Below are 22,736 nucleotides of genomic sequence, written 5' to 3'. Positions count from 1 at the left end.
AAATGAATGTTAGCCCCAAATACATATAATTAAAGGAAACCTGTCACCAGTTATTTGTTATCTCAACAAATGCCGCCACCTTTGTCTGCTCCTGTACGGCTTTCTACCAACGTGACTCCTCCTGTATACCCCAAAAATACCATGTGAAATGCTCCTGTGCTGTATTTAAATGAGGATGGTCTTGTCAGATGGGTGACATTGTTGCGGCGTCACTTCTCTCTGCTCCCGGTCGCCGTCCTCCAGCTCTGATTGATTGGATGACGCATCCTGCACCATTCACATAGCCCTTGCGCCTGCGCAATAGCGTACAGGCCCGAGCAGGCGTATTTTCGCCGGGGCCTGACATCTTTGGCACATACTCAGGGACATCATTTGCAGAGCAAAGTCCACCTGTGTGTGGGCCTGTGATGCTACTGCGCAGGTGCGAGATTTCGTTGCGCTATTATTGACAAGCCTGCCACTTGTGATTGGTAATTTTTTCTTGGCCCAGTGTAAATGCTGCTGTCCTCCTGGATCTGCCGATGTTTTTTCTCCGCTCCTTATTTCCTTTATATAAATCTAGTCTATTTAGACAAGGGGGTGTGTACCACAATTCTGCTGTATGAGAAGAGGACCATACCCAGTTGGCTTAAAAAATAACTATACATTAGAGATGAGCAAACTGATTGACAGGACCCTGGTGCCGCGTCCACGTCACTAGTCCATGGCCGCTGGATGGTAGTCCTGTGAACTGCCTCCAACCTGCCAGACTCCCCAGCTCCTCTTCTGATTTGTAGCAACATCATCATGCGGCGTGTGGCGTCGCACCAGGCCAGCTAATAAAAAGACGATCAGCAAATCCTGACAAGTAGGAGGTGGTTCTCAGGGCTCCCGTCCAGTGGCCACAGATTCCTAACATGGCCGGCAGACTGGGCCCTGTGAATCAAATCGCATCAACTCCATCTAACTAGCCTAACATATGGCCCAGATTTATCGGAAAAAACAAACCTCTCTTTGTTGACGGTTACAGCCAATCAGAACTCAGCTTTCATTTTGTAAACCGCTCTGGTAAAATGAAAACTGCATTGTGATTGGTTGCTATGGGCAACAAAGAGTGTTTACTTTTAGACAGTTCGGATAAATTTGCACCATATATAACAAATGGCTGGTGGAGTCCAGAGTTTTAAAATAATGGATTTTAATAGTCACCTGGGGCTGTGCACAGTATATACTAACGCGTCAGGGAATTGTTAGTGGTTTTCAGAGTTGGCACAATTGGTATGAGATATGCGTCATGTAATAAGAAAATAGGGAATCCTCCTGGCTATTAGTTTTGAGCAGGTCATACGATACGATACGATACGATACACTTTATTGATCCCGTGGGAAATTATGGTATCACAGCAGCACGACTTAACTCATAAAAATCATAAAGGAATTACATAGTTGACATGACAGTGGAGTTGACAGAAGAACATTATACATTATACATTAGAATAGGACATACACAACGAGTGAACTGAAATGTAGAGAAATAAGTAGACATTCACCTTGGTGGTTTAACCCTAATGTTATTGTTGTACATTCCCATGGCAGTTGGCACAAACGATTTCCTATATTTTTCCTTCTTACACCTCAGAAGTATAAGCCGGTTACTGAAGGTGCTCTTCTGTCCCATGAATAGCTCATATAATGGATGTGCATTATTGTTCATAATTGCCACACACTTTTTCAGAGTTCTTTTCTCCACTACCTCCCCAAAAGAGTCCAGATTACAGCCGACAGCAGAACTTGCCTTCTTAATAATCTTATTCAGCTTATTAGCATCAGAGGCCCGCACACTACTACCCCAGCACGTGATTGCAAAAAAGATGGCACTTGCCACCACAGATTGGTAGAACATTTCTAACATTTTGCTACACACATTAAAAGACCTCAGTTTCCTTAGGAAATACAATCTGCTCATCCCCTTCTTGTAGACAAACTCTGAGTGGCATCTCCAGTCCAGTTTGCTATCCAAATGGACCCCCAAATATTTGTAACTCTCCACCTGCTCGACCTCCTGACCAGCAATAGTGATCGGTAAGCATTCCAACTTAATCCTGCTATAGTTGGCCACCAACTCCTTGGTTTTCTTAACATTTAGTTGTAGATAGTTACCATTGCACCAATCCACGAAATTCAACACCACCCTTCTATATTCCTCATCCCCCTGATCTCCCCTAATGCATCCCACAACCACAGAGTCATCCGAAAGTTTTTGAAGGTGGCAAAGTTCAGATTTATACTGAAAGTCTGAAGTATACAGTGTGAATAGAAAGGGCGCAAGCACCGTTCCCTGGGGGGCACCTACACTGCTCAATAATCTGCTTGACACAACTGCTCCCATCTGTACAAACTGTGGCCGATCTGATAGGTAGTCAGTTATCCAATTTCTCATCCCCTCCTCAACCTTCATATCAGTCATCTTTTTGTGTAGTAAAAGTGGCTGCAGGGAGTTAAATGCACTCGAGAAATCGAAGAACATCGCTCGCACCGTGGTTCCGTCAATCTCCAGAAATGAATGTACCCTATGTAACAGAGAAAGGATAGCATCATCTACCCCCAATCTATGTCGGTAAGCAAACTGAAGGGGATCGATAAAAGCGTTAACCCTCGGTCTTAAGTGAGCAAGAACTAATCTTTCCAAGGCCTTCATAGCATGAGATGTTAAGGCTACAGGACGATAGTCATTTAGGGTTGCAGGAGAAGTCGTCTTGGGTACCGGCACCAGACAGGAAGTTTTCCATAACACTGGTACCCTCTGTGTTTGTAGACTTCCATTAAATAGGCGTGTAAAGACAGTACACAGCTGGTCTGCACAAACTTTAAGGACACGTGAGCTGAGTCCATCAGGTCCTGCAGCTTTACCAATGTTAAGTGACTTAAACTGCCTCCTCACATCATTTTCGGATACTCTAAAATTAGTCTGCTCATCCTTCAATATCGATGTTGCAGAATTTGCACCCAGTTCCCATCCACTATCAGTTGGTATTACACATGTACTACACAGGTCATTAAGCTAAGCAAGCAGAGAATTTATCATTGTAATGATGATGGGCGATGCTCAGAGAGATAAATCATATGGACATCACTGTACGTCAGCCATAGAGTCCACATGTATGGAGCAGGCTCAGGAGTTGAGCTCTCGCCATATGCGACAGATCCTGGAGTGAACTGATTTTTGCTGTCTAACCATTTTGATGCCGATGTCAATGAAAGCTTATTTAGAGATCCGTCAAACACTGTCCGAGTACGGACCACAAGGAATAGACTGGCAGCATGTGTCCCGAACTGAACATACACACATGGACAAAATTGATAATTCCCGTCTGTTAAAGTAAGAAAACCCCACAACGGTCATTGAAATAACTAGAAATTGACAAAAGTAATTTTCACTTTAAATTTATCAACTAATGGAAATTTTGGTGAATATCTTGTTCCACAACCTTTTGAGGCAGTCACTGCAAATAAACAATTTCCGTAACCTTCAATGAGATTTCTGCGCCTGTCTAGTGAGCAAACTGCTTCTTGTGTCTTATGTGTGAAGGCACAATGCAAGTTTCAGCTCCTTCCACAGATGTTCAATAGAATTTAGATCAGGGCTCACAGAATCCTCTGCTGAATAGGCCAATGCTTTGCTCTCAGCCATTCTTGGATGTTTTGGGCCATTATCCTGTTGGTGGATCACTAATATACGACTCACACCAAGCTTTCTGACACTGGGGAGCACATTTGGTGACAGAATGCCTTGATAGTCTTGAGATTTAATTGTACTGTGCATAGATTTAAGACCCAGATGCAGAAAACCAGCTCTAAATTATAACCAAGCCTCCAACATGTTTCACAGTAGGTACACTGTTCTTTTTTTCCTATGCGTCATTTTTGTATAAGTGAACAAAGAGCTTATGTGACTTGCCAAAATGTCCAGAAATCCTCCCAGAGACTTTGTGGTTTGTCAATATATATTTTGCCAAATTCCAGTTTTGTTTTTTTATGATTTGCTTTCAACAGTGGTCTCCTCCTTGGTCATCTTCCATGGCGTCCACTTTGGAAAATACAGCGATGGATGGTGCAATCTGACACTGATGTACCTTGACCTTGGAGTTCACCTCTAATCTCTTTGGATGTTCTTCTGGGCTCTTTGGTTACCATTCGTATTATTTGTCTTTTCAATTTGTCATCAGTTTTCCTCCTGTAGCCATGTCCAGGAAGTTCGGCTTCAGTCCCATAGACCTTGAACTTCTGAATAATATGTGCAACTGTAGTAACAGGAACATAAAGCTTTTTGGAGATAGTCTTATAGCATTCATCTTTAACACATTTGTCTATTGAAAGAAAATTGATCACCTGAGACAACTCTCTCTCCTTAGGTTTCTTAGGTCAATGTTCAGTGGTACACACCATGATACCAAACAGCACAGTGACTACTTTTCACCCATCAAATGGGCCGACTGACTGATTACAAGTTTTTAGACACCTGTGATGCTAAATACAGGACACACCTTAGTTTCACATGTCCCTATGGTCAAATTATTTGCAAGCTTTCTTTTCTAGGGGTAACATCATTTTTGTGTGTTTTTTCTCTTGAACCACAATTCAAAAGCAATGTTTGATGTTTAAATTGAAAACTTCTTTTGTCGATTTCATGCTATTTCAGTGACCATTGTGTGTTTTTCTTACTATAAGAGAATGGTACCAACAATTTTGTCCGTGTGTATCTGGCTATGAGGCTGTGAATTTTGGGTTTGGAGATCCGCAGTCAGTCCGTGCATTGTGGGCTGTACTCGGTCATGGACGTCTCAATGAGGCTCAACTTACAACGACATTTAAATTAATTGGATACCGACGTATGCATGAATCTGTTCCCATTGCCCCACCTCACAGAATCTGTCACTAATATAATTATAATAGTTTCAAATTATTTAACCCATATGATAAATATTGTAAAGCAAAAGAAAACTCCAGAATTGCTATATTTTCTTTGCCACACATTCCCCCCAAAATTATCAAAACATCATATGACCCCCAAAATGGTACCAATAAAAACTCTTCATGCAAAAGTCAAAACCTCACACAGCTTCACCAATGAAAAGTTAAAAAAAGAGACTGGTCTAGGAAAATAGCGACAGAAACTACCGTCATTTTTTTTAACCGCTTAAATAATAACACCCAAAAAAACAATGGCTGAATTGTAGGTTTTTTTTTCCACATTTTGACTGCAGTTGGATTTTTTTCTTTTCCTGTTTTCCTGCACATTTTGTGGAAAAATTAAAGGTGTCATTCAAAACAATGACCTGTCCCTAAAAAAAACAAAATCCCTAAAAATTGCTTTTTGGGATGCAAACATAAAAAAGTTATAGCTATTTGGAAAAGTGGAGGAAAAAAAACAAAAGTAAAAAAAAAAACCTAAAATGGGCTATGGCAGGAAGGACTTAATCAGTCTTAGGTCTTATACTGATTCTACTTGCTGTCGAAAACAATGACTTAAATAACCAGAATACGCTTGACCCACAGATTGAACCTGTGAACGTAATGTCTCTTGAGCCGCTAAACATAAACATGAAGCCTTTGGAGAAAATGTCCAAAGAGACAAAGATAACTGAAGGCCTGCTCTAAAGAGATGTTGCCCGGAGCGGTCCAAATAGAGGTCTGAATGCAGGTTCTGTGCTGATCATCTCCATTGAGCGAGGAGCTGGGCAGTGATTTTTCTGCTTACGAGCTTGGCATGGAACCAGCCAGTGATTTCACTCTGGCGCTGTAATAATAAGTTCCTCCTCATTAGCAGATGGGTTTTCAGGCAGCGCAGAGGCCAACATGTTAATCCCTCAGCTGTCTAAAATCTTAGCAACAACCAGCAGCAATGTGTAGAAGCAATCTGACAAGAGAACGACATCACTATTAAATGTTCTGGGCGAACAACATAAGAGAAAGGTTTATGCTAAAATGTAAACGGAACCAAAATAAAATGAGCATAAAGTAAAAAAGGGAAAATCAATAAAACATCCTAAACAAAAAACAAAATCACATTTCCAGAATATCATAGCAATTAAATTAAATTGCTTTGTTTTGTTTTTTTATTCTCGAAGGCAGAAAATAGGTCTGCCATGATTTTGCATTAGAAAAAACAACAAAATGATGGTACATTGGTTGGATTGCAGAATTAAAGGGGTTCTCTGGTGAAAATAAGTTCACTTCTACCACTGCTGGGACCCGCATCAATCGGTAGAACAGGGAACTTTTTTCCGTGATAGAATTCAACAATTGTTTGTATGCTCTACCGTTACTCTGTTCGTTCTCTATTGGTCTGCGCTCGACTTTTTCCGTCAATTCCATAGAGAGTGAGGAGCGGCAGTTGGGCACCTGACCTGCCACTTTATTATACAATGAGGATAAAAATTCCCCGTTGGGGATAAAAATTCCCTATTTTGCCGATCGACCCCCTATCTCACAGGTGGAATATCCGCCGATTAGCAAGTTATCACTAATGCCATGAATAGGTGTTAACTTATTTTCAATGGACAACCCCTTTTACACCCATCACAATGTCCAGTTACTCCATGGTAATTCGGAAAGGTTCTTTTAATTTATAGACATCAAAGTGATGGTGCTTGCAATCTAGCCATATACTGTATGTGCCATCACTTGCAGGCGTTGACTACATTACACAGCGTCATCCAGCTGAAAAAGAAATTGAAATTGGCACCACCACACAAAAAATAAAGTTGATATGTAAATTACAACACACAATAATTCCATAAAAATTAAAATTGTATTTTTTAGCATCTCCAAAAGTTTTCCAATACATAATATGTACTCCATTATGCATATACTATGCCTCAACACTCTGCAATCAATGACTACATAAATCCTAGAAAAGAGTGGTTTGCCAGCTTTATCGAATTTTCCACCAAAATTTGATTTGCAGCAAATATATTTGGCTGAATCACATAACTAAAAAGCCTTAATTGTCTTAAAGGGAACCGGTCACCTCGTTTTTTCAGATTGAGATATAAATACTGTTAAATAGGGCCTGCACTGTGCATTACAATAGTGTATGCAGTGTACCCTGATTCCCCACCTATGCTGCGAAATACATTACCAAAGTCGCCGTTTTCGCCTGTCAATCAGGCTCGTCAGGTCAGGTGGGCGTGGTGACATCGCTCTTTTCTTCCCCAGCTTTCCGTTGGTGGCGTAGTGGTGTGCGCATGTCCAAGTTCCGAATTCCCTGCGCGCACGTGAAGAAACAGCGCGCGATCTGCGCTGTTATCCTTGTCATCGGTGGGGGCGGCCATCTTCCTGGGGCCGCGCGTGCGCAGATGGAGTGCTCTGCTGCACGGGGCTTCAGGAAAATGGCCGCGGGATGCCACGCGTGCGCAGAAGAGATCGCGGCGGCCATTTTCCCAAAGCCGAGATGCAAACTCGGCTTTGGGAAAATGGCCGCCGCGATCTCTTCTGCGCACGCGCGGCATCCCACGGCCATTTTCCTGAAGCCCCGTGCAGCAGAGCACTCCATCTGCGCACGCGCGGCCCCAGGAAGATGGCCGCCCCCACCGATGACAGGGATAACAGCGCAGATCGCGCGCTGTTTCTTCACGTGCGCGCAGGGAATTCGGAACTTGGACATGCGCACACCACTACGCCACCAACGGAAAGCTGGGAAAGAAAAGAGCGATGTCACCACGCCCACCTGACCTGACCAGCCTGATTGACAGACGAAAACGGCGACTTTGGTAATGTATTTCGCAGCATAGGTGGGGAATCAGGGTACACTACATACACTATTGTAACGCACAGCGCAGGCCCTATTTAACAGTATTTTTATCTCAATCTGAAAAAACGGGGTGACAGGTTCCCTTTAAGCACGTGCAGAAGGCTGTGAGTTCCCCTTGGAGTCAAATTAACATGTTTTGAGCTCTGTAATGCAAACACAGCCTTTCTAATGTCCAAATTACTTCAATCCCCTCTATAATGTACAAGTCCCCTCTATAATGTAAAGTGCTGCGGAATATGTTGGCACTATATAAATAAAAGTATTATTATTTTATTAATCTATCTGGCTAGAGGAAAACAGATGGTAATCAAAGGTAACCAGCAGAATATTGAACAACACACTGCAATATCAGACTTTTTAGGCTACTTAAATGGTGGAAACCGTTTAAAAATCACTTTTTGTTGGGGTGCGGGAAATGCATACATTGCTATTGTTTATAGACAGGCCTTGCAAACAGAAGAAGTCATGGCATTTGGATGCAACAATTATTCCTGTTTGGGGAGAATAAAGAGCGTTGCACTTAGCTAAGGGAAGAAGCAATACCTTTTTCATAAGCTGTCTAAAAATTATCCCTTTCATTAGGGAGACAAAACAGGTGTACTGTTTCCAGTGTGAAGAAGTGAAAAAGATATCCCTTTTTGGGAGTCTTTAACTGGTTTACTAATTATAAAATGATTAGGCAATTACAAAGGCTTTTTTCTCAAGCCTTCCAAAAATTACCTCCTTTTTTCTGCAGTCAAAATCAGGAGAATTGTTTTTAACAAGAAGCCGTTATGATTAGTTGTCACCAAGCCATTTCAAAAACTAAGTGTCATGATCCGTTCCGGAGTTTAGTCCTGTCTGCTCTTTCTCTGGGTGGATCATGTCAAGGGTTAACTTTGCTCTGCCTCATTCTGGGCTCGAGTTTGCTATTTAGCTCCCAGGTATCCTGAGGGTGGTGTCAGCTATAGCTCTGTCTTTGGCGTGTGAAAATGATTCTGGAAGCCCTTGATTTGTCCTACTGTGAACCTTTAATTGTCCTGTGTCTGTTATTTCCCCCTGCCTGCCCTTTCCCAGTGTCTCTTTGTTTGTCTGTAGATCTGCTTGACTCTCTGGTTCTGACCTCCTGGCTTGGTTTTTTGACTCCGTTTCAGTTTGTCCCTATAGTACCGTATTTTGCCCGTCCTGGTTTACGGATCTCTTGCTACGTCCTGACTATCCATTCTGTCTAAATCCTTTTGTACTGTTGTGCTGTCTTGTGCTATGACTTAGGTTTCCTGACCTTGCTCTCGCCACTAGGTGGCATCTGTTCAGTTGCTCTGTGTGTGCAGTCTGGCTTCCCTACCAAGCTCCCCATGGTGGAGGTTGCACTGTACTGCACTGCAACTGCATGATGCTAAGCCCTATTTTGAGAGCTGTTTTTTTTTTTAGTGTACAAAAACATAATAGCATGTTTCTCAACATCAGTAGTACTGCACCATTTAACAGTGTAAATCAAAGTGGTCAGCCAGGAGATGTGTGACTGGTGTGGCAGAGCAGTGGCTTCAGCAGGAGCAGAATGGTAGAGAATTTGGACAGGGCAAGTAAGGTGATTTTTAGCAGTTTAAGGCCAGCAACTATAGGCTCAACAGAAGCAGTAGAGTCTAGCACTATAAAACATACTGGACAGTCAGGAGGTGTGTGGTGGCCCAGTGGCTGCTGTAGAGAATTATGATGGGCATTCTGGAAGATGTCTGGCAGTGCAGGTCGAGCAACAGTAGCCCTGGCAGCAGCAGTACTACAGTATAGATGACTTGATGGACAAGGCGTAGATGGCTATTGGAGCATGGGCCACAGGCACTGGCGGCAGCAGAATGGTGTAGAAGACAGACAGTGGACAGTCAGGAACACAGATGGTATGGCTGATGTTATAAGTGGCATCAGCCATTGGTGAATGAAAGTCGGCACTTATCCATACCTGATTCATTTTCACTTCTTTTCACTGATCCAATCTTTTGAGCCAGATGTCCATTGGATCAGAATTAAGGGTATCTACCTAGAGAAAGGACACAGTTCAGGTATGGCTTAACCTGGCTGTTCAAGTGGTGCAACTCTGTTTGCTGTGAAAAACCATTTGGCCCATCATGTCATATCGATTCTTTTTGGTGCTGCTGAATTGGTTAATTATAATTCTTTTATTTTGTAAAAGAAAATTGCACCTATGGAATTTAAAAGAATTTTGGTTTGAGAATTTTAAACAATTTTTCCCTTTCCTACCTGACCTGCATAAGGGTGATACAAGCAGGAAAGTGTTGACTTTGTAGGAACAGATAGTAGTTACCTGGTGATACATGTGACTGCCAACTGTCTGCTTTTCCGGAATTCCACCAATTAGGGAACACAAATTTTCCTAGTAATATGCCAATTCTCCTACCCCAAAAATGTATTAACAATTTTGGAAAAAAATTATAATTTTGATAAAGAAAATTGCATTTGATAATTTTAAACAATTTAGTCCTTTCTGACCAGTTCTGCACAGAGGTTGCACACGTGGGATAGTATTGACTCTGAAGGGAGTGAATACTGGTCCCCTGGTCATATATGTGGTTGGCAATTGTCCTCTTTGCAAAAGCTTCAACAATTAGGGAACACAGATTCTCCTGGCAATATGTGAATTAATTCCCCAGCCCCCAAAATATATTACGAATTTTGGGCATGGAATTCAAAGAATTTTGATTTGATAATTTTCAACAAAAAATTGTGTTGTCCATCTCCTCCAGCACAATGTCTTCTGACTCTGATATCAGAGGCTGACTGTTCATGTCTTCCAAAATATCAACTGGAAGAAGATTTTCTAGTGTAGTATGATCCTTGGTTCCAGGGTGCTGTGGGTTAGGGGACTTCTGGAAAGAACAGAAACAGGTATCATTGACGGATTGCAAATTACACTATATACAACATTAACCGTTATGGTGGTGGAAAAAGTGGACCGAGCAGACCGCTGACTCCAGCCAGGGCCGGTGTCAGCATCCAGCGCATTTGGGTAAATGCCGGGGCTCTGAGCAGGCGAAGGGGGGACCACTTGCTGTCGGGGACACCAGCCCACTACGGGGGCTCGGCACCCATGAGTGGGCCCATGCTCTGAGCCCCAGTACTTGCGATACTCACCTCCCCCTGTTCCACCGCTACGCCATTTTCTGCATCCTCTAATTGTGACGTTCAGGTCGCAGGACGCTATGATGCCACTAGTGTTTGTCTTCTGCATGAACAATCACAGTGCAGAGAGCCGGAAGATGCTGACGCAGAGAAGTCTGGAGCAGAGCAGCGGCTGCGAGGAGAGGTGAGTATTTAATTTTTTTTTTTTTTAATGTTTGGAGCACCTTATGGGGACAATTACATATGGAGCATCGTATGGGGCCAATTACATATGGAGCATCGTATGGGGCCAATTAGATATGGAGCATGTTATAGGGCTAATTGCATATGGAGCATCTTATTTGGCCAATTACATATGGAGCAGTATTTGGGGCCAATTACATATGGAGCATCTTATGGGGCCAATTATATATGAAGCATCTTATGTGGTCTATTCTGTATGGAGCATTGTATGGGCCCATCGTATACGGTATGGAGCATTACAGGCTCATTATACTGTGTGGAGCAATATATGGGCCCACTATTCTTTATGGAGCATTATATGGGTCCCATTATACTGTATGGAGCATTAGATGGGGTCCATTATACAGTGTGGAGCATTATATTGGGTCCATTATTCTTTATGGAGCAATACATGGGGCTTATTATTCTGTATAGAGCAATATAAGGGACTCATTATATTGTATGGAGCAATATATAGGGTTCATTATACTGTATGGAGCAATATATAGGACTCATTATACTGTATGGAGCAATGTATGTGGCTCATTATACTGTAAGGATCATTATATGGGGTCCATTATTCTGTATGGAGCATTATATGGGGCCCATTATTCGGTATGGAGCACTATGTGGGGCCCATTATTCTGTATGGAGCAATACATAGGGCTCATTATTCTGTATGGAGGACTATACTGTCTGGTTTCTGAGCTATTGATATTACTCATGTAATGTAAGAAGTAAGTGAAATCTTTGGCATTGTACTATACCTATATTTTCTCTTCTGTATCTGTGCTCTATGAATTGTGGTATGTGTTGAAGGGGTCCACTGAGACTCTTTCGCCCGGGGCCCACGAAAACCAGGAGCCAGCCTCGACTCCAGCTCATGGTGTCGCTGTCAGAGGCGAACATCATCCAGATGTGATTGATATGAGGGATGGGACATAGACCTCGTTACACCTTCTGCCTTCTTCTCGATAATGTGCATGTCAGAGGCAAAATAGACCAAATGTGACTTGTGTTTGATACTTTCTACCAATAGCAAACAATTGCAACTGGCTACTGTATTCAGGTAGTGTGTGTACTACTCTATATTAGACCGTTGGAGCTATGAAGCAGCTCAAAAAATTGTTTAAACAACGAGCACACAGTAGTAGGTCAACACTTGTGTTTACGTTTCAGGATTAGGGAGATTTTTGTTTAAAAAAAAATAAGAATAATTAGTGGAGCATCTCAAAACAGAAATTTTACTTTGATTTGCAAACACAAATAAGTCTTGATTTCAGAATTTTGATTTAGTTGCAAATCTGCAATAAGTGGTTTCATACTAACTTTGCTTGCTTGCCCTGTGTGAAAGCACAAAAAAACAAAAGATATTAGGGTGCTGTTGTTGTCGTGTTTCAAAATCACATCCTGAGACTTAGGCTACTTTCACACTGGCGTTTTTTTCAATACGTCGCAATGCGTTGTTTATGGGGAAAAAACGCATCCTGCAAAGTTGTCTGCAGGATGTGTTTTTGCCCCATAGACTAACATTAGCGACGCATTGCGACGCATTGACACACGTCGCAACCGTCGTGCGACGGTCGCGCCGTGTTGTGGCGGACCGCCGGGAGCAAAAAACGTTACATATAACGTTTTTTGCTGCCGACGGTCCGCCATTTCCGACCGCGCATGCGCGGCTGGAACTCCGCCCCCACCTCCCCGCACCTCACAATAGGGCAGCGGATGCGCTGGAAAAATGCATCCGCTGCCCCCATTGTGCGGCGCATTCACTGCTAACGTCGGTACGTCGGCCCGACGCACTGCGACGGGCCGAGTCCGACGCTAGTGTGAAAGTAGCCTAACACTCATATTTTCAATCTGGTACATTAGTACTGAAGAAGGACACCACAATCATGTTGGGTCTTTTTCTATCTATTTCTTTGCTGTGTGCTCTGAGTCCTCCTATCCCTACAGAGTACAGTCATAAAATGGCTTTCCTTGGTTGGCCCCTATGTTTTTTTACTGCCTGTGATAGCCCTTCTGTTTGGCTATGCTGCACCATACAATCGGATTGTTATGGGGAAAGCCCACGCTGCTGCGCCATATGCCATTAGCCCGCTCACTGAGTGTGCAGCATGTGTAAAATGGCTTTGGGTATTTTTCCTTATTTTTTTCTGCTGATCTTTGCTAATTCTATTGTAGATTATTTGAATTCGAGTGGAACTGGATTTCAGAAAATTCTACTCAATTTCAACACTCTTTGCTGATCGATCTGCTCATTTCTAAGGAATTCCACTATTGCTAGACACTTAAAAAGTGAGGTACAAAAAATGTATAAGCAGTACGCCAGCGACAAGGTGACCTCAAAAGGATGGACCCTAAGCTCTAATCACTCACTTCTCTATGTGCTATTTTATTGCATTGTGCATTGGGGGTCTAGTCGGCCCCCTGGGCTCTACATCCTTATCCACCCGTATTTCCCAGACAGGTTTTAATTAGAACTAAGCTGGATCATATTGCTTTCCCCTAGTTTATTTGAGACCTTGCTGGGCTCATAGAGAGGTGAGTCATTAGAGTTTAGTTTCAGTCTACTTGAGATCACCTTGTCGCTGGTCACTGATTTTTCTTATACACAAAAAAACAAACCGTTTTTCATCATTGTTCGGTTATGGATTTTAGGACTAATAAACCTGCATTGGGGAGCTTGATCCATGACTTTGATAAAAATTGCACTTGTCTTTGATTTTGTTTTGTTGGCCGCTCGTTCTGCAAGAGAACGCATGCATCTGAACAGCTACATACACTGTAGTGGATATGGATTTCTGTCTATGAAAAACATGGATAGAAAATGTCCATAGAAAACAGTCATCTGAGCGACTGAGTCATTCATTTTTTATTTTTTTTTGTAGCAGTAGTGGAATTCATGAATTCATTGACTGCAGTGCGCTGCGCATAGTGAATACATATATGTTGTATATTGGCCACAGTGTATATGTACACAAAATGGTGTCAATTATAGATGAGTAAATATCCTAAAATTCCATTGGGGCGATTGGGGAAGATTTGCTTGATGGGGCTGACAGAATCCATTAAGTCCTAATGAAATGAGCTCAAATCACAGTGCCTTGATTGACATGAAAAGTCATTTATTATACTCTGGAGGTTTATTTTTCCAGCCTTGAAAGCATGATAATCAGAAGGGAAAGAAAGGGTTAAAAAAGGATAAAATAAATCTTACTCACCTGTCTTCAGTCCTCCTTACCTCTCTTAATGACATAGCTGCAGCTTTGAGGTCCTCCATTGCCAGTCTTCGGTTCTTCAAGCACTTAAGCCGAAGACTGGCCTCATAAGGTCATATGGAGGGCAATACACCTCATGATTCTGAGTCCACTGACTGTGTGAGGCTAATCACAGGTCTGTGCACTGGAAAAACGGTAGAGCATTGTGAAGGATTCGAGAATTGTGGTGTCGGCATAGGGAGAGGTGACGGCTTAGGACAGGTGAGTATTGTAATATTTTAACCTCTTCCCAGCTCTCAAAAACTGGCAGCCGGCTGACTATCAATTTGCTAGATTTGTACAAATTGAATCCAAAAAATGTCTTTGTATTTGTCAGAGTATGAAATATTAAAAAAATTATTAAGAAATGATTTTCTTATGCATAATTTCATCATCTCTAGTGCTAGAATCTGTCCTTGTCTGGCTAGAAAACTCTTAAGGTACCGTCACACATAACGATATCGTTAACGATATCGTTGCTTTTTGTGACGTAGCAACGATATCGTTAACGAAATCGTTATGTGTGACAGCGACCAACGATCAGGCCCCTGCTGGGAGATCGTTGGTCGCTGGGGAAAGTCCAGGACTTTATTTCGTCGCTGGATCTCCCGCTGACATCGCTGGATCGGCGTGTGTGACGCCGATCCAGCGATGTCTTCACTGGTAACCAGGGTAAACATCGGGTTACTAAGCGCAGGGCCGCACTTAGTAACCCGATGTTTACCCTGGTTACCATTGTAAATGTAAAAAAAAAAACAGTACATACTTACATTCCGGTGTCTGGTCACGTCCCTCGCCTTCAGCTTCCCGCACTGACTGTGAGCACCGGCCGGCCGTAAAGCAAAGCAATGCTTTACGGCCGGCGCTCAGTCAGTGCGGGAAGCTGAAGGCGAGGGACGTGACCAGACACCGGAATGTAAGTATGTAGTGTTTGTTTTTTTTTTACATTTACAATGGTAACCAGGGTAAACATCGGGTTACTAAGCGCGGCCCTGCACTTAGTAACCCGATGTTTACCCTGGTTACCCGGGGACTTCGGCATCGTTGGTCGCTGGAGAGCTGTCTGTGTGACAGCTCTCCAGCGACCAAACAGCGACGCTGCAGCGATCGACATCGTTGTCTAGATCGCTGCAGCGTCACTTAATGTGACGGTACCTTTAGTGTTGCTCTGATCCACTCTCATTTTAATTACTGCAACTCACTGCTAATTGGTCTTCCTCTCACTAAACTCTGCCCTCTCCAGTTTATGCAGAATGCAGCAGCCAGGATCATATTTTTGTCCAGCTGTTACACTAATGCTTCCACCCTGTGCCAGTCATTGCACTGATTGCCCATCTGATACAGAGTACTACGTAAACATCACAGTCACCCCTAAAACTTGCCACAGCTCTGAACCACCCCCAAAATCTCCTCTTCATCTCTGTCTACTACCTTATCCTTTCTCTCCATTTTCCTAATGATCTAATATTATTATTATTATTATTATTATTATTAAGACTAACACCTTCCCAAACCACAAAGAACAAAAAAGACAGCGCCACAATGGATGGTGAAAAAATAAGAGCTTACATTTATTCTGCCTCCTGTAGCGACGTTTCAGTCAACAGACCTTTATCAAGTCACATTGTGGCGCTGTCTTTTTGTTCTTTGTGGTCTTGGTACTGTCCGGGATGGGCTCCCTGGTTTTGGACGTGCACCCTTCTGTCCACTGAGACCTTCAATCTATAAAGAAAAGGGTGCGGTTTTTACTTTCTTTTGTTTTGACTTTAACACCTTCCCTAACCTGAACCACCCAACTCCTGTTTTCCAAAACTTTTCTCATGCTGCACCTGTTCTCTTCAATGCACCCAGAAAATCAAGTTAATTCTCAGTTTTAAGAGAACCCTAAAAACCACATCTTTTTAGGGTAGATCTATTACACCACCTTACTAATCTAACTACTCCCAGTTTCCCCAGAATCTGTTCCCTTCCTTCATCTGTTCCCAAACTTTCCTTAGACACATATCATGCACTTTGTATATGGACATAGACAGATACTGGCTTGTGACCGGTTCATGCAGCTTTACATATATAACCTTATTCATTATCCTAGTGATTGAGCCATACAATACAGGCACTTCACTTTTTACCATTGATGTCAGCCCTATTTAGTCATAGATTAAGAGCTCTAGTGAGCAGGACCCTCACTCCCCTTGGTTGATACACTGAATTATGAGTTGCTTTGTCATGTCTGATACTTTTTGTGCTTGTTACCTCTGTATTATATAGTGATATGGAACATTCACAGTTGAAGTCTCTAGGGTTGTTGTATTTTTGTTGTAATTTTCTAAGGGTTAATGGAATTAGAGTTGAACTTGGACAATCACTTTTAAAACTATTAAAAATACTGGAATAAAATCCACAATCAAAATATTTATACAAAAAAAATAAAATTATAAATAGATGTAAAAATTTATTTTTGGACCTAAACTCCAAAAACAAACAACTTCACCAATACTTTTATTGTCATTTCCATAGATATAGAGAGAAAATGTAGCAAACTGAAACTCCTATAACCCAGCGACCGCATGCTCTTTATCACATTATGGAGACAAGGGGGAGAGTTGCTATTTTTATTTTACCTCTGATCATCTCCGCCCGTGTCAGCAAAGGAGCTGGATTTCTCAACGGGAATTTATTTCCAGCCTGCGGCTTCATTGCCCTTAGTATTAGTTGTTATTACATAGTAGTACAAGAGACAGAGCCAAATATAGACTTCTTTCTTTGGTGACTCACTCTCTTGTGTATCATTAGTTACTTAAAGGAAAGCTGCAGTTCCACTTTTCATGTGTCATATTAAACATGTGGGAAGCGCCAGGTAAATGTTATCAGTAATGGTGAATGACATGTTACCTCCAGTACAGGGGTGTGTACTGATATATTAGTGAAAGTCATGTTACTAGACAGAATATGAACTAAACTCAATAATACAAGGCAGTAAATACTTTGTATCTTATGTAGATCAATAAAATTGAATGCAATATTTTATTTTCTGTTATCGGCCATTTCAGTTTGTGCAATTACCGTAACTGTCACGGGTGTGTCAGAAGCTGCAGACAGTCGCACTGCATCTGGCTGCAGAAGGTCTCAACGGTTGGCCTTGCAGACTAGTGACCACCTTCCCCGGACTTAATGGTGTCACCTGGATCTGGGTGTTTGTAACTCCCGACTTCCTGTTGGGAGGTGCTGGTGCTATTTTCTATTTGCACTTCCCTGTTGAGGCTTGGAGCTGCAGCAGTCGGCTAGCGTCCTCTTTGGAGTTTGAAAGTCGACAGTGTTTCTCTCTGAGTCTACTACAGCTAAGTTTCCCCTTGTTTTGTGAATCCTGACTGTCTTTAGTGTTAGTGGGGTTCGACCAGCAAACACCCCTTCCTTCCCTAAGCAGGGCTTACCGTTAGGGCCTGGCAGGAACTAGGTATCCTGCTCGGCGATAGGTGCGGAACCTATTTAGGGTCTCTTACAGCAGTCAGGGTGAAGTTAGATCTGCCTAGGGGTCTCCACTCCCCGCTTCCCTAGCATTGGACCCCCTACCCCTTATCCCTTTGTGTTGCACTTGGTCTGTCCTACACTGTGCGTGACATTAACATAGACTAGGGTTTCTTTGGTACACCAGTCCAAAATAATTCTGAAGACCCACTGTACATGATATTTATTTTCTGTGCTTGCTGCTTTCCAGCTCAGTTCTGTTAGGGCAGAGCTGTGGTCTGTGACTACAGTTTAGCTCCAGTGCTTACAGGAAGCCTGAGGTAGTCTGAGACACGCCCCCTGCCTAATCATTGGCTCATGCTTCTGCTATCTTTCTCTTCCCTGCTGCTCTGCCTCTTTAGATTGTCTTCCGTGTATAAGCACAAGCCCCTCAAAGGCTCACCATGAGGTCAAATGCATGTAGAGCTGATTTCTGTGCGAGGGCAGAAGTATTATTATAAAGTACAGATTACTAAAAAAAAAATCAGTGAGAAAAAGAAAAATATCACTTAATGGCCTCACATATAATGATGAAAATGAACGTTTAGGCCCACAAACATATAAGATAGCTGTTGGCCGACATTTACCTCTCCCGATGCCCCATGTACATGATGGCATGGCACGGCAAAATGCTCCTGCGTTCTCTGTGAGAGAGCCACTGCCAGATATCTCTAGTAGAGGCTTAGCCATCCATCAAACAAAAGAATCGTTCCAATGGTTGGATTCTTCTCTCCACTGTTGGAAAACAGCCATAAGGTCTCCATGCACGCTAGACTGTTTGTTGATCCTTCCGATGTCAGAGGATGCGTAGTACCCGGCCGCAGCCAATGCTGTGCAGCACCGCAACTGATCATGTCTAGCTGCCGCCGGCACCGAAAACAGCTCATAGGCCGGGGTGCCAGGTGTTGCTCCCCCACGATCTGATATTGATGACCTAAGTATATCATCGATATAAAAGTACTGGACAACCCCTTCCATTTGTACCGGGGGCCTGTAGTATGGGGAATACACAAATAAAAGGGCTAGTAAGTGGGGGCCTTTAGCAAGGAGAAGCCACATTAAAGAGGGCCAGTAGGCTGCATGCAGCTATTCCTCTTGGAAACCTATCAATAAAAAATTGGCAATCGGGTGTGTAAATAGGGAGTGTCCCTACAAACAAAAGAAGGGTCCATGAGAAGTGAGAAAATGTTAAAACATAACTTTTACCGTCCAATTTAAAAATATGATAAAAAAAGATTAAGGATCCTTAAGCTTACGCGTTTCGGGTTATCAACCCTTATTCATAGCTGTTTCACTATAAAGTTTACCACTCAATACTGATTGCTGGATTTTACAGAGGCATGTCCTATTAATGGGAGGCATGGTAATGCCCAGTTGTCAACTAATTCAAACATTTCCAGGAGGAATAGTAGAGAAAAGGCCACCATAGCTGAGTTATCTGGAATTATTAAAACGGGCATGTGAGGAGAGCTGCCTGGATCACTTTCCATATGTGTGAGCGTGTAATATATAAGCAAATGATAAATAAGCTGTAAAGTTCTCATATTTACTATGGAAAAATACAAAATGGAAATAACCGAAAAATATTGATATATAATCTATTCTTTCTCCACAAACCCTGACACACAGCGAATATCTGGATTATATAACATGATGGAAAAGCTTCTGTCTAGGTGTTCCTGCATAAGAGTACATAAGGCGAGGACCAAGCCTGCAGCAAAACGTTAAAAGCCACAGAGGAAACAATGTATTCTATCATGGGAACTAATGAAACTCATCTCCAGTCACTTCATTTAGCCTGGATAGAGCCACATGTTCTTCAGATCCCTGTGCTTTCTCAAGCGTTTGTGCTGCTGTTCGGATCACTTAACTCAAATTTTCTTTCTTCTTATTTTAGAAAACTCCCGGCCCAGGAACATATGATCCAACGAGACAGTTACCGAAACAGCCACCCACCGTTGCCAAAATGGGTCGCATGCACGGCATCTTCTTCCGTAATTCATTTGACTTTTAAGCTGTGAATCATGGAACATAATTAGATCTGCTTCTTTCTATTAAACGGATTTTGCTTCTAAAATTCTAGGATGCTTTGTATGTAGCAGCCTATAGCTGGCGGCAGCACACGGCAAGTCATTCCGAATGTGTCTGGTCACATAGGTGGATTGGGGGTGCATTTATACACCTGTATTATACACTTGTATTATACACCTGTATTATACACCTGTATTACGGATGCAACTCATGGCCGTCAGCAACGTTCACACTAGCAGTATTTGGTCAGTATTTTACATCAGTATTTGTAGCCAAAACCAGGAGTGGGCGATAAATCCAGAAGTGGTGCATATGTTTCTATTATACTTTCCCTCTGATTGTTCCACTCCTGGTTTTGCCTTACACTTACTGCGGGGTTTTTGGGAGACCCTTGTATTTTAAATATGCAGCTGAAATCATTCATATATGAGTATCCAAAAGACATGTGAAAAACTATAGCTTGCCTTTAGGCATTTATGGGTTAACAAGTCAATATCCTCTTGCTCTCGGGAGACTGATGGAGGCACAGAATAGGTCAATTTACAGCAAGTTGTTAATAGTGAGAACAGGAGATTGTTTTCTATATTATACCAGTAGGCCCGGATAGATTGCAGCCACGCACGCATCCTTCATTACTGTACTGATAGTGATCAGATAGTTTACCAAAAGTGAAATGCTAATTTGTTTGGTAAAAAAAAAAATTGTACATTTTATTGGTGATCAATTTTATATCTTAATAGCCGTCGGATAAGGAGTTTAAGAACTTCTACTCGCCAATAAAGTAAGAGATAATATTGTGGCTCCCTGCAGTCACCACTAGAGGGAGCCGAGATGCACTTACTACAGCATACTAATCTGAGAGAAGCATGATGTAGGGGCTGAGACCCTAATTCCAGCTTCTTGTTACTCACTGGTCTGCATATTGTCATTTTGACACACAGTTTTCTCTGCTGCATATATAGCAGAGCTCAGAATGCTGATCCCAGTATAACCCCTCCCACACCACGGATTGGCGGCTTTTTGTGTCCAGTGTACGTTGACAGACAGCTGCTAATCAGTGGACAAGAACGGGGTTACGCAGAGCAGTCGACAAGGAGACACGAGACACCTAGTCCTGTAGTGATAATTTCCACTGATTTGATTGAAATAGCAGCACACAGCTTATTAAGTGACACATCGCTGGAATCAGGGCTTAGCCCCTATATCATGCTGCTGCCAGATTACATAGAAAAAACTGCTGACAGATTCCCTTTAATAAACAGAATGCACAAAGCTTTTGAGCTCCCCCTATGGGCAACTGCATTCATTCAGAATTTTATGTTTTATTATCTTCTTCATGTCTTTATTAACTACTCCATGTATTAAAATCCTTACCGAATGCCGCCTTTCTCTGTTCATCCTCCGCACCGTCCCAAACGTTTTCTGCACCACATGACTGCAGTTTTGACTTCTTTGTCGACCAGACGTCAATTTCTCAATGTTACGTTTAGGAAACTTACATCAGTGATCTTATAAACTTATACTGAGAAAATGACATTCATTCAAAAAAGAAGATAGAACTCCGGTCACATGGTGCAGAAGAGGGGCGAAACGGTGCAGAAGAGGGGCGAAACGGTGCAGGGAATGGATGGAGGCAGAAGTCAGAAAGTATACTAATGCGTGCACTGTGCACATAATCACTATGGTTAAGAGGGTAGATAATAAGAAAATTGTCAGAGTGCTACCTTCGGGTGGACAGTCCCTTATCCACTTATCTATTTAAATTCTGGTTTTATCTGGCTTTCCACAAATTCTTATCCGTCTTTGTAAGAAAATAGCTATAATCATAAAAAAAGGTTAAAAGAAAGCTTAGACTACAATACAGTGAAAGGAAGTACAAATGCTATCCCCATGTCACTAAGCACCAACGCTGAGAGAGAACTATTCTTCAGGTCTCTATTTTGCTGTTGTCTTTAAAAACAAAATTTAAATAAAAAAATTAAAGAATTAATTTGGAGTCGGTTACATTATATTATATATTACTTTATGTTTTTATCTACTGGCAACTTTATTTCTTCTAATAATGAACTAATTCCACAGAAAGACATGGATTACTGAGGAGCAGACATCTACATCTATATACCTCCATCAGAGGTGGGCAATTAATATTCCCGAGAGGCCACATGAGACCGTGATTGTTGTGGAGGCCGAACCAATAGGCTGAAATTAATTCTGCTCAGTGTTAATATTAACATATTATTAAGTGATGCAATTAATATTGATACAAAATAATAATAAGTATGCTGACGCCCCCTATATACAGCATGAGCCCCCTATATACAGTGTGAGCCTTCACTCAGTCACCTCTATTCAGTATTAGCCTCAATATAGCCTCCCTATACACAATATAGCCCCTTTATATACTGCATGCTCCCTCACATCGCCTCTGGATATACAGTATGAGCTGTCAGCCTCCCTATATTCAGTGTATTCACATAGCTCCTCTATATGAGCCCTCATATATGAGTATGAGCCCTCACATGGCCTCTCTATATAGAGTATGAGCACTCACATGGCCTATCTATATTCAGTGTGTGCCCTCACATGGCCTCTCTATATAGAGTATGAACCCTCATATAGCCTATTTATAGAGTACTAGATGGTGGCCCGATTCTAATGCATAGGGTATTTTAGAATATGCATGTCCACGTAGTATATTGCACAGCCCACGTAGTATATTGCCCAGCCATGTAGTATATTGCCCAGCCACGTAGTATATTGCACAGCCACGTAGTATATTGCCCAGCCACGTAGTATATTGCCCAGTCACATAC

At 42.2% G+C, this 22,736-nt stretch overlaps 1 protein-coding gene across 1 annotated transcript in view; it reads left to right on the top strand.

Moving 5' to 3' along the window:
* The window catches only part of STPG4 (sperm-tail PG-rich repeat containing 4), a 110,126-nt gene extending 88,213 nt beyond the window's left edge, over positions 1-21,913 (top strand). Inside the window, exon 7 of the mRNA XM_069768640.1 lies at positions 19,790-21,913. Coding sequence (XP_069624741.1) covers positions 19,790-19,906 — 117 coding nt within the window. The 3' untranslated portion in view covers positions 19,907-21,913. The remainder of the gene's footprint in view (positions 1-19,789) is intronic.
* The last annotated feature ends 823 nt before the right edge of the window (positions 21,914-22,736 follow it).

This window comes from Ranitomeya imitator, chromosome 5, assembly GCF_032444005.1.
Source record: "Ranitomeya imitator isolate aRanImi1 chromosome 5, aRanImi1.pri, whole genome shotgun sequence".
Classification (NCBI taxonomy): domain Eukaryota; kingdom Metazoa; phylum Chordata; class Amphibia; order Anura; family Dendrobatidae; genus Ranitomeya; species Ranitomeya imitator.
Note: the sequence above shows the minus strand (reverse complement) of the source record. Positions and strands in the feature narration are given on the sequence as shown.